Consider the following 13,144-nt stretch of genomic DNA (forward strand, 5'->3'; position numbering starts at 1 on the left):
ATCGTGATCATCCAGTCAGTGAAGAATAAGAGCAGACAACTCCAGTTCATCACAGGTCTTTGCTAAAGGATTGTCTGCGTTGTTCCAATCTGTCTTTGTGAGACACGGGACCTAACTAGCCGACACGCCCCCTGCGCCATATTGGTTGCATCTCAGATATAAACAAGCAACATGAAGAGCAGTATTTTAGATAGTAGTAGGTTTTAAAACCGTTTACTCAGTCGCCAATATGGATAAAAAGAAGAATGATGAGAGGACACCGTGCAGAGACAAACTTATCAAGGAGGCCCAGGATCGGTATTTGGCCAAATTGTCAACAATCAATAACATAGATCCTTACGATCCCAAAGCTAAGGAATGGAGCTACGATGCTACATTACTACCTCCAACCTCATCGCTGGACATAAGCTACCTCGTTTATGGTATCAGTGCTTACACGTATGAACAGTTCAGAAACTACAAATCTCTGGAAGCTCACGGACATTTCAGGAATGTCTGGGTGCAGGATCTGTTCACACTTCCACCGCAAGACTGCACAACACCGTCTCACTGCAAAGGTAAGCTCACCTGCTGTTAGTGAAGTTATGATGCTGGTTAGGGTTACTTTACTTGTTTTGTCTGATTTCTTTACTCTTTTAAACTCTGAGCATAAAGGATTCATGTGCTTTACAATGTTGTAAAAGAAACAACTTCATATTTATATTACATAACTCAGAAAAAGATTTAAATGCTCCAATAATCTGACCACATGTTCATACAACGTAATTACTCAGCTAACACGTCAGTCTGGCATCAGCCTGTAAACCAGAAATTGTAATAATATAAACGTCCTTATAAATGAAGCTAAATAAAGCAAACGGTTGAACACGGTTGTAAACGGTTGTCTGTCTGCCAGTGTGTGTCTGCAGGTCCTGCACTCCCAGCACCTGACCGACTCTCCACTGAAGCTCTGCTCATTAGTGAGCCACCGGAAGCCAAATCACCAGGTCACTGCACATGTATGGCTGGGATTTCTGTTCCACCAATGAAAAGAGCATGCATAACACTGAAAACCATGCAAAACGTCATGAAGCACACCAGAAAGAAAGACACAGCTGTTAAGTTATGGTGCTTTTGTCGTGGACCAGAGAAGAAGAAGAATTTTGGATTGCTGTCATTGTTCTTCTAGTTTACACACATTTTATTACTACTATTGCACATTATATTGTTTCAGTGTCTAATTTGCCATGAATACATGTGAAATTCTCTAAACATTACTTGAAGATATTATAACACAACCTCTTTGTTTTTATTATATTGTGGTATGTGCATATTTTCTATTTTCTTTTATTGTAATTTTATCTTTGTCCCGTTGTGCTGCTGCTGTTTATCATGACTGTATCCAGTAAAATGACTTATATCAAAAATGTAAAACTGTCAAGCTTCTCATGTTATTAACAGTCATGTTCAGTTTTTATCTCTGCAAGAATTTTTTATGTAATTACTGATGAAGACTAATTTTCATTATCAAAACTGACACTGGTTATTTGTGTGCTTAGGAGAGGAAACGAAGAGTCAGAAGACTTCAAAAATGCCATTGACATACTTTATTATCCCAAGGCTATCCCAAGCGTTACATCACCTGACAAAGACCGGTGAGCCTGTTGTCTGCTCGTGTGCTTACATCTCCAACCATATTCGATAGGTTGGATATATAAGGACACAAATAGACAACAGGCTCATTGGAACAACGCAGACAATCCTTTAGCAAAGATCAGTGATGAACTGGAGGATCTGCTCTTATTCTTTACTGACTGGATGATCACAATTCAATTTTAGTGGCTGTACAAAAAAAGAGGCTGGGAATTATAATACAACAATACGGTGCTTTTTACTTTCATTTTACTTGCACAAAATGCATTTTTAACTCGTGTTAAAATGCAAAAAAATGGCACTTTTTACCCGTGTTCATTTAACGCTGCAAAAAGCACCGTTTGATGACCACCAAGAATGTCGGGTTTTTTTTCGCCGTTTACCAAAGCTTTAAAAAATGGTGTATTTTACGCGGTTTGCCACATAAAACGAGGCTTTTAATGCCATTTTATTACAAACACATCAATAGAGTGGCAAATTTTGGCCCTTCAGCTTTTCTGCATCGCTCTGTCTCATGTGTCTCATCTTCCTCTTGGCAATGCTGCATAGATTTTCTACGGGGTTCAGGTCTGAGGAGTCTGCTGGCCAGTCCAGCCCAGTAATCCTTTGTCACTGAACCAGGTTCTGGTTCTTGTGACAGTATGTGCAGGTGCCAAGTCCTGCTGGAAAATAAAGTCAGCATCTCCACAAAGCTTTTCTGCTGAAGGAAGCCCGAAGAGCTCTAAAACATCCTGGTAGACGTTGCGTGGACTCTGGACTTAATAAAGCCTGGTGGACCAGCACCAGATGACATGGCTCCCACATCACCACCCACTGTGGAAACTTCACGCTGCACTTTAAGGGTCTTGGATTGTTGCCTCTCCAGTCTTCCTCCAGACTCTGGGACCTGGATTTCCACATAAGATGCAGAATTTGCTCATCAGAAAAGACTCTTTGGACCACTGCTCAGCAGACCAGGTTCTGGTTCCTTTAGTCCACGTGAGACACTGCTGACGTTGTGTTGTGTTCAGGAGCGGCTGGACTAGAGGAATACGACATGTGAAGTCCAGGTCCAGGATCTGTCTGGCCTTTTCCTGACCCTCCTCTCCAGCTGCTTCATCCTGCTGGTTGTTCCACCGTTTCCTTCCACACGTTTCCTTCCACTCTGCTTGTTATTAACATGCTTTGATGCAGCACTTTGAGAGCATCCAGCTTCTTCTGCAATCACCTGTTGGGGCACTGATGGTTGTCTGCACCACTGTCAGGTCAGCAACCTTCCCCATGATGCTGGATTCTACTAAAATAGACTGAGACCATTTAAATGCTGAGGAGTCCTCTACAGGTGTTTGGATTAATTAGCTGGTTAGAGTGCGGCTCTTAGAGGCTACAACACTGAACCTTTTCACACTTTTCTAATTTTCTGAGATTATTATTTGTGGGATTTCATCAGCTGTAATTATATCAATATTATAACAAATAAATGCTTGAAATTTATTACTTTTATTACTATTGTGTCTGTAGTAAGTCTCACGTATCACTTTTCTCAAATAAGTCATGAGCCAGCCTCCCTTCTGTGGAGGAATGTGGGTTCTTTAATGCGGCGTTGCACTTGGGCCTGGAGACGAGTGACTAACACAAGAAGTGTTGTCATGCTGACACAGGCCGACATAGGAGTGATACACTAATCAGATGACCTGAAATTTTCCATGAAGCATCTCGTTCAGCTAACTTGATTGTATTCTCTAAATCAAGGGTGTTAAACATATGGCTCCGGGACCAAAACAAAGCCACCTGCTGATTTTGATAATTTACAAAGATGTAAAATAAACAGAAAGAAATAAATATAAATGAAAATCCAAAATAGAAATATGATGCATATAATAAAAACAATCGTACAGCAAGAAGGTTGCTGGTTCGAGCCTCGGCTGGGGGAGGTTGGAACAGTGGTCTTTCTGTGTGGAGTTTGCGTGTAATCCCACTGGTCTCTCTAAATTCTCCCTAGGAGTGAGTAGTTGTTTGTCTCTCTGTGTTGGACCTGCGATGGACTGGTGACCTGTCCAGGTGAACCTGCCTCTCACCTGCTAATTGCGCAATTAAGGAGAATTGTGGAGTTTTTATTATTTATATGTTATTATTTCACTGGAGACCAAATGTGGCACGAGGCCCCTGAACTAAAATGACTCTTGACACATCTGATCTACATGTAGTGGCTCTCCATGTTCAGAAAAAATCCTCCAGCTTAGTTTATAAAAGATGCTTAATAAAGTTTATCTTTATATTTTTTTCTTTTCTCTAAAAAGATGCTTTCCTCATCTTTGAAAATGAGTTCCACACTCTCTAGTGACGTGATGGAGGAAGAAGAGGAAGAAGAAAAGGAGGAAGAGGAGAGTTTTAACCCTACGGAAGTGAAAATGAGTCAGATTGTGATGTCTTGTCACTGCAACCATCGACAGGAGCTGAGTGTGGGACAGCTGCTGAAATGGATGGACTCCGCCGCCTGTCTCTCTGGTGGGTATGTCCATTAATGTTGTTGAACTGGTTTACATCATATTGATCACAGATTCCAGTTTGTAGAAACAATGTGTCCTCCACTTAAACCTGAGTCAGTCATGGTGTTCCTCAGGGTTCTGGACCTGGACCAGTTTTCTTTTCATTATACATGAACACTTTTCACTATACTATATACATGGTATATTTAGTCTTTGGACAGCATCACGTTAGCTTTTAGCATGACTATGAGGAATCTCGGGCTCATCTTAGACCAGGACTTGAATTCCCCATAATAAACTGAAGTCTAGAACAACTTTCTTTCTTTTAAAGGTCCCATATTATACATTTGTTTAACAATTTCATTTGGCTTTCAGAGGTCCAACAACATTGTTTTCAAAGTGTATTATCCCAAATTCAGCCTTGGTCCTTAATTTCAGCCATTTCAAATGTGGCTCTAGTAGGTTGTAAGGTCAACCCTGTTATCGTTTCATCTTGCTTCACAGTCTGGGGACCACACAGTTCTTCCTCGAAAAGGAAAAGGTTCGTCTTTAGCTTAACTTTGAATGTTCGGAGCTAATTATCTCGCACAAGTCCTGTGATCACCGCCGTAAATCGGCACTAGCTACTGTTCAGCACAACAACATTTTACTTCAAAAGACCATTCAAATGACAAAGTTTGAGTCTAACTAGCCACCATAAAACTTTCACAGTCTTCACCAAAACAGTTCAGAAAGACACTCAATCACAAGTCCAATGTTCACACATGGAAGCTGTTCTGACCAACCACAGCTGCCCTGAATGAGCGTCTGCAGCTGGCTTAAATTGGCAGCTCCAGGTGGACATCAGACAATTGGGCCATTCGTCGGTGGGAGACGGCACAGTCAGCCAATTACGGACGAGTGACGGCACTTCCTGAGAAGAGACAGTCATCAGCCGGCCAATCACCTGGTTAACATCCAACACAAACATCTGTAGACGCACACAAAGGGCAAGGCCTGCGAGCCGTAACACATACATACAATACACTGCAGACAAATTACATTATTATAAAAGTGCAAAATAAAATGGATTTAAACGTTATTAAAAACAGAAAAAAGACCTCAGTGCTGTTTTTTTCACTATGCTTAAAATTAGTTTAAGTTTCCCCAAATGGGATCAAACTAGACAGTCTGAGATGATGTCCAATGAGAAAGGCCAGTATCTGAAAGCCTCTACAGGGTCAAAAGCTTTAAAAGGTCCCAAAAAAAACCAAATCTGAACATCGTCATTTAAAACTTTTACAAATGCAGTTACTGGGCTGTGTTGTTTCCTGAAACCAGACTGGTGTGTTTCCTTAATCTGATCATTCACCTGCTTTTCTACCAGATTGGCTATGATGCCGAGTTTAGGTCGATAGCGTCTACAGCAGAATCACCACCTTTGATATGAGTACAAAAGCTGCTTTCAAGACTTTCAGAACTAGAACCAGAACTATTTAGTTGTTCAAATAGTTCCCTTAAAATCCTTTTGCTGATTCAGAACTCAGCAGTCAGAGGTTTCACCAGATTTCTCCAGTTTTAGCCTCCCTTCACGGATCCCTGTAAAATCCAGCATAAAATATATGTGATCATTGTTAGTACCAGCAAAGCTTAAAAGGTTAGCCCAATCTTATTTTAAGGATTTTATTGTTTCCTATCAACCATGATGCAAAGCAAAGCAAAGCAAAGCACCTTGAGTTCTTCTAATGTGTTTGACAAAGTCTTATATAAGTTGAGTTGTAAGTGTATGTTGTAAGCAAAGCTAACCCAGACAGGAAATGACATGTTTCTGTTTCCTATGAGCAGCTGAGAGGCATGCTGCAAGTCCCTGCGTCACCGCCTCGATGGATGACATCCACATTGAACACACCATCAAGTAAGAGGAAGTTCATGTGTGTGCACAGACAAGTCGGCCTAAAAGTACTAAGTCCTCTGTCTCTGCAGAGCGGGTCAGGTGGTGAACATCAGGGCAAAGGTCAACAGAGCCTTCAACACCAGTATGGAGGTCAGTCAACGTCACATCATGTTAGTAGCAAGAGGCTGGTTTCCTTGTAAAGTCAGCTGAGGATATTATTATTATTTGAAATAAACAACAACGAATGGCTCTGACAACATTTATAGTATTGATCACAAACTTTAACTGTAAACTTTCATAGACCCTGGTTTTAATTACTGAAGGGGACACAAAGCCCAGACACTCAGATTTTTTTTTTCACTTTCCTCATTATTAGTAGTTAGTAATTAGTAACAGTCCAGCACACACTTTTCTATAAATGTACCATTTTTTAAACTAGTTAAAACAATCTAAGGTCTTTCCAGTGGGCTGTAGTAGCAACATTACTGTAGTATATATGTAGTAAAAATGTGATGTAATTGAAATCTTCACTACACAAGATTAAATACTACTACAGAGTAGTGGTTTCTGTTTTCTGCTTGTATAATATTTAATATAGAGTTAACATGTTCTAAATGTGAAAACATGGCACTTACATATTGACCAAACACTGTCCCGTACATGTTGCATCTCAGGTGGGCATACAGGTAAGCTGTGAAGACCTGTTCTCTGATCGTATCTGGAGGATTTGCCACGCCTACGCCACCTTCGTTACACAGAGGACAAGCTCAGGGGAAAAAGTAAGTAAGATAGGGTGTGTGGTATAGACTAACAAATAAATTTGAGGATTAAATTAATGATTTAAATTTAATGATTAATCTAGTAACTGTGTACATTATAAAGTATTAATTAGTATAGCTGCTGCATTTTGAATCAGCTGGAGGCCCCTGACTGGTACCTGAGTACAGGGAATTACAGTAGTCCTGATCAGGGGCATATCCCAGAAATTTCTAATGGGGTGGCCAAGGTAAGACATGCGTTAAGGTGGATTTACACTCGTGCTGCGTCGTCGCCGTAGGCTCAGCGGAGCTCCACAGACGGCCGACACGCTCCTCTTCCAGACCTGACGTGCACCCCAGCTACACAGACGGTTACAAGGAAGTACTCCCTTGTGATTGGTCAGTTTGGGAGCACGAGTTTTTCGGATTTCTGGATCTTCTCGCAGAATTTGTGTAGTAACCGCCATTTTTAAAAACAACACCCAATGGATCAAGTTGATGAGAAGCTGATCAAATTATTTCTTCGTTTTATTCCACAAGCTAATAAAGACACTGAGCCATACTGGAGGCCATTGTTGTTTTAAAACAGAAAATACGTGAAGTAAACCATCAAAAGTACTCTGTCCTGGTAAGTTTACCAACCGATACCGCCCCTGCTGCCACCTTCAGGTTAGGAGAAGAAACTGCAACACGACACCAAAACGACGCGTCCCCCCTTCGCTCGAGTGCGAGAGCAAACTGACCAGCGTCAGCTACGCCGTGGCCAAACTGCACACAGCGCGCAAATAGTTCATCTGGCTTTAGGGTGGGATGGCCAATCAATAGATGTCAGAACCTGCAATATCCATCACTATTAACTTTAGTTAGAATCAGTGGGTGAAATCCAGGAATTCTCACACAAAAGTCAGTGGCCTAGTGGTTAAAGAGGTGGGCTTCGGTCTGGAGAACCTAGGTTCTCCATGGGCTGGCAACAGCGGTGAGCCAGGTCACCTACTGCTCCTAGTGGAACTAGTGATGGGTTAAAAGCAGAGGACCAATTTTGATGTTTTATAAGATATATAGACAGTAAAAATTTCATTTGTTTCATTCAGTCTTAGATGTTTCGAAACCCTAAATAACAACTTCCCACAGGCCCAGTCCATGGTCAAAAACAAAACTGATTATGGGATTATTTTTACAGAACTTATAACGGCTTCAATCATAGCTTTGATTATTTTTAAAAAAATAATAAGTTTCCACCAATAGGCGCGGATCTGGCCCAAGACACACCTTGAAAGGCCACCCCCCTCATTTACATACTGAGGCAGAAATGATTAAGAAAATGTAAAAAGGTGACGTGGAAATGTAAAAAGGAAACAGAGAAATAAATATGCTTGGAAAATAAAATATAAAAGAATAAAATAAGAATCACCAAATAAATGAATAAATTGAACTGAAAATGACAAGGAAAAGTAAATAAACAGGAATATTAACATAAAGTTAATTTAAAACAGCTGAAAAAGACAAAAGAAATATACATCTGTGTCATGTTTTATAGACTTCTTAATGGAAAAACAATTTTACATTTTGTTGTATAATTTATTGGTACGTCAATTTGTCTATTGAGCCATTTTTATATTTCTGTATTTATTTTTTATTTTGACAGTTTCGTCCTCCATACAGTTGTGCAAGCTTTTGAGTAAAGACAGTATGTTTGTTTAAGACATGTTGGGCGGTTGGAAACGTTATAGCGACGCATCACCGCTGCCAAACGGTGTCTGAATTTGACGTCGGTTCACAGGAGTGAACTCTGAACTCAGCACTGCCCTCTAGTGGAGGAACTGATTTAAGCAACTGTTGCATCACATGCAGCTTCCTGATCAGCTGACGTTGAGATGTAAACACCAATCATCAGAGCGCATGAGCACTCTCCGGGAATATACTAGGGGCATGTACTCACAGCTAACAGTTCGATGTTTAGTGTGCAGAGACGTACCCCAAACGTCCCTTCAGATTAACTGACTGTTGTCCTGCCTGTTGTTTGTGCTTATGTACCGAACAGCAGTTTAGAATTCCCACTTTTTTGGAGTTTTTGAATGGAGTGTTGAAGAGCACTCCTTCTGGGGACTCATGGCTTGTCCATTATGAACACCATGTTCAGGCATAAGAGTGTCCACGTGTGCACCTGGCAGCAGGACACTGTGAACCACGGTTCAATGGTCGACTTGGCGTTCATATCATCGGACCTACGGCCACATATCTTGGACACTCAGGCGAAGAGAAGGGGTGGTGCTGTAATTTCATCACCACCTGATGGTGAGTTGGCTCAGATGGTGGGGGAGGATGCCATTCAGGCCTGGCAGGCCTAAATGTGTTATGAGGGTCTGCTGGGAATGCTTGGCAGAGTTTCAGCCATGTCCCATGAGAGGTGGTGGACATTGAGTCTGAGTGGACTATGTTCCGTGTCTCCTCTGTCGAAGAGGTCGACTGACACTGTGGCTGTAAGGTCATCGGTGCCTGTAACGGCATTAATCCCCAAATCTGCTAGTGGACACCACCAGAGAGGGATGCCGTCAAGCTGAAGGAGTCCTATTTAACCTTTTTGGCCTGTGGGACTCCTGAGGCAGTTGAGATGTATCCAGCAGCCCAAATAGAGTACAGCTTTAATGGTCGCTGAGGCGAAAACTCAGGTGTGGGAGAAGTTCGTTGAGACCATGGAGAGTGAATTCCTGACTGCTTTGAGGGGATTCTGGTCCACCATCTGGTGGCTCAGGCGGGTAAGCAGTGCTCCATCAACAGTGTGTAGTATAGTGAGGATGGAGGGCTGCTGTCTTCGACTCGGGACATTGTGGCTCAGTGGAGGGTATCATACTACTCAGTCTCTGTGGCATGACTGAGGTATGATCTAAATGATTTTAAATGGTGTTCTTTACTTTACAGGTGACATTGAGGCCTATTGTTCCTCACACTCAGAAGGAGCTGATTGAATACAGCATAGCAGCTGAGAGGAGGAGGGTCCGAATGCTACACGATGACATTATCAAAGATTTGCTTTACAGCGCTTCTGTCCAGCAGGGTGAGTTAAAGATTTGCTGGAATGTTGAGCTACATGCATTAGATATGGTTTAGTTAATTTTGACTAGATTTATATTTACATATGCATAATGTGTTTATACAGTATAAGAACCTTAAGGAAACTTTGGACATCCAGAATTTAAAACGAATCAGAAAAAGACCACTTGTGAGACTCGTACAGCTTCTGGGATGTCTGGATTTTATCTTCATGTACAACTCAGTGTTATCAGCATAAAAATGGTAATTTATCAACGATTTCACAGTTGCAGACTAAAAACTGAAATTCTTTAGTAAATCTTAGGAGTATTACTGGAGTCACAGCATGCTCCTATCATCTCAAATGTTAGGTTTAAGTCGGTAATCTGTGCTGTTTCATGTCAGTCTTTTCCTAGTATTGGGTCGACAACGACATTCTTGGTGCTTTTTGCAGCGTTAAATGAACACTAGTAAAAAGCGACATTTTTTTCCATTTTAACACGTGTTAAAAAATGCATTTTGTGCAAGTAAAATGAAAGTAAAAAGCACCGTATTGTTGTATTATAATTATCCCAGCCTCTTTTTTTGTACAGCCACTAAAATTGAATTGTGATCATCCAGTCAGTAAAGAATAAGAGCAGATCCTCCAGTTCATCACTGATCTTTGCTGAAGGATTGTCTCTGTTGTTTATGTGTGTCTTTATATATCCAACCATATTGAAATGCAGTGCCAGGATATAGATTCAAGTATAGATCAAAATTATTTTGGTCAATTATTAAAGAAAGAAAGAAAGAGAACGAACGAACGAACGAACCGGTGATGAAACATTGTAGGTGGACTGTCCAGAAAGAGGAGCGGATGTTGGAGCTTGTGGCAGATCGGCCTTGCCTGTTCCATATCAACTGTCCAACATGTCCCAAAACAATGCTAAAAGAATCTACTTGTAGTTTTGTAAATAGTGATCCCACAAGAGTCACAGTCTTCATAAGATCTCAGTCTGAGATTGGACTAAGACTTGTCGTTAGATGTGAGCAGGTGTGAGCTGATAGTTTTCTATCAGTCTTCTTCCAGATCTTTTCAAAGTCTTCTGATGTAAGCCCAGCATAAGATGTAACTCTGCCAAACAAAATGTTGACTGTTAAAAAATGACGTCAACTTTGTGCTTCGTTTTGACTTACTGATTTATCAACTAGTCGTGCACATCCCCAGTTTGTAACTGTTAACCAGGACTTCCTGCCTTCATGAGAACAATAAATGCATGTATTCTATTAAAAACAAAAACATTTTCTCTGTTTAAAAGTGAAATCTGTTTGTTTGTCAGGTGACATGTCAGCAGGCTCTGATGCGGTGGCAGCAGAGAAGACCAAGGTGGAGAGTGTTGAACTGGTTCTACCTCCACATGCAAATCATCAGGTTATTTATTTACTCTTTCAGTCTGTGGAAGGGATGAGTTGAGTTATCAGTGAGCTGTTATGGTATCATTCCTGCTATTTATGGACACAGTTCTTAGATTCCGGCATTTTTGTCCTGTTATCTGTTAAAGTTTACATTACAACACATTGGGAATTTAAACATCAGGGGTTTCATTTCCTGTTGGCTGTCCACAAGAGTGTTTTATTTTAAAATTTACTCATTTTTTATTCATTTTGATCTTACTATGGAGATCCAGTAAAAAGACTGGCCGCGGTCTCGGCTGATTTCTACTCATCATTGTTACGTTGGTCAGTGTGTAAACATAAGATTTTCATATTATCCATGGCACATATTTAGCTTCCCTTCCCGCCAACCTGACTGGTCCTTTTTTAAAATAAATCTACAGATGAAAAGACACAAAACAATCACCTTTAAGATTAGGAAAGATGCGTCTTTATAGGAATGAATTTTACTTCGAGCCTTGTAAATGTGGCTGCTGGGATTTAATAAATTCAAAGGATTTTACTCTTTATGCAGCCAGTGTTTCATCACTGTTTTGTCATGGTGTTTTGGTTAGCTGTTAAATCCTGTTTGTGTTTAGGTAAATACGTTTGGTGGACAGATCATGGCCTGGATGGTGAATGTAGCTACAATTGCTGCCAGGTACAGTCTTACACTAATTTCTGTTTCATGTGTTTATTATTGTGTATACAAAATAAACTGAAACTAGTCCTTAAATATGTCAGGAGCCACTAATGTCAGCTTCAAACATGATTGTATACACCGTTAAATTGGATTTGCATATTTAGGAAAAAATAACAAAAATGAACAAAAACGAACAAACAGAAACAACAACACACAAAAAAGGGAGGTTACGTTATTTCAAAACAATCCATAAAAGGCTGCCACCTACTGTAGAATTTGTTCACATTTCCCCGTTTTGAATACCTAATTATTTCTGCTTTTAAGAAGCACACAGCCTCATTAATCCAGTGTGTGCTGGAGCGAGCTGCTACAGATTTCCAGTTAAGAAGGAGGTGACGTTTAGAAATTACAGAGGTAAAAGCTATTAATTCCAGTTCTTTGATAGAGTATCGGGTATATTCTCCCGGAAGACAAAAAATACTAATGTGTGGCTAGATGTCAGTGCTTTGTGAAAGTCACGAACATCAGTTTGGGAAGATCTTTGCCAGCTTTGTCTTTGAGTTATGATATCTAAACACAACTTCAAACTGTATCAAGGTCAAACGGGCACAAATAAAGGTTTTGTGAATGGTCTGCAGAGCGGATTCCCACCAGTGCTCATCAAAAACTAATTCTTGTTCCTGCTCCCAGGTTTCTTTTCTATTAGTGGTTAAATAGCCATCGCATGACTGGATTGGTCCATAAACTTTTGAAATTAAAGACTTTTGTAAAGGATTGAGTTGCAAAAATTCACTCCCTGGCTGCCTGGGTGGGAGGTGAGGGAAGTTGGAAAATAGGGATTTTACACAATTCCTCACCTTATCTAAAGATATGGGAGAGTGAAAGATTGAATTCAATAGCCAAATCAGTGAAAGGGCAAAAGACCCCATCCCTGTAGAAATCTTAAAACATTTCTTTCCTCTGTCCTGCCATAAGGAGAAAGTGGGGGTCAGTAATTGTAGGTTCAAACAGAGGGTTTTTTAATAATGGGGTTAAGGCCGTGGGAGCGGGACATTTAAACTGTTTCCTAAACTGAAACCATATTTTAAGGGTAGCTATTACCACAGGGTTGCAAGCAAGGCCAGAGGGGTTTGTGATGATTGGACCAGTTAATAAGGAAGAAAGAGATACTGGGGGCACAACTGATCCTCCAGTTGACACCAAGGTATATCATTTGGCTTGAACTAGAACTCAATTCTAGTTATGTTTGTGGTCCAGTAGTAAAACTGAAAATTTGTCAGAGAAAGGCCACTGTAGAACTTATTATTTTGAAGGTTTTTTTTGT

General features: G+C 40.6%; 1 protein-coding gene across 2 annotated transcripts in view; it reads left to right on the forward strand.

Annotated features, from left to right (window-relative positions):
• LOC121644575 (acyl-coenzyme A thioesterase 11-like) overlaps positions 1-13,144 on the forward strand; it is a 47,974-nt gene that overhangs the window by 5,608 nt on the left and 29,222 nt on the right. For both annotated transcript variants that reach the window (XR_006011294.1, XM_041992623.1), the window contains exons 2-8: positions 3,912-4,119; positions 5,925-5,994; positions 6,063-6,123; positions 6,648-6,752; positions 9,651-9,786; positions 11,084-11,175; positions 11,777-11,838. Coding sequence is in view for 1 of the 2 variants with exons in the window: in XM_041992623.1 (XP_041848557.1) it covers positions 3,912-4,119; positions 5,925-5,994; positions 6,063-6,123; positions 6,648-6,752; positions 9,651-9,786; positions 11,084-11,175; positions 11,777-11,838 (734 nt within the window). In the remaining variant the exon portion in view is untranslated. The remainder of the gene's footprint in view (positions 1-3,911; positions 4,120-5,924; positions 5,995-6,062; positions 6,124-6,647; positions 6,753-9,650; positions 9,787-11,083; positions 11,176-11,776; positions 11,839-13,144) is intronic.

The sequence above is a fragment of the Melanotaenia boesemani genome, chromosome 8, assembly GCF_017639745.1.
Source record: "Melanotaenia boesemani isolate fMelBoe1 chromosome 8, fMelBoe1.pri, whole genome shotgun sequence".
Lineage (NCBI taxonomy): Eukaryota > Metazoa > Chordata > Actinopteri > Atheriniformes > Melanotaeniidae > Melanotaenia > Melanotaenia boesemani.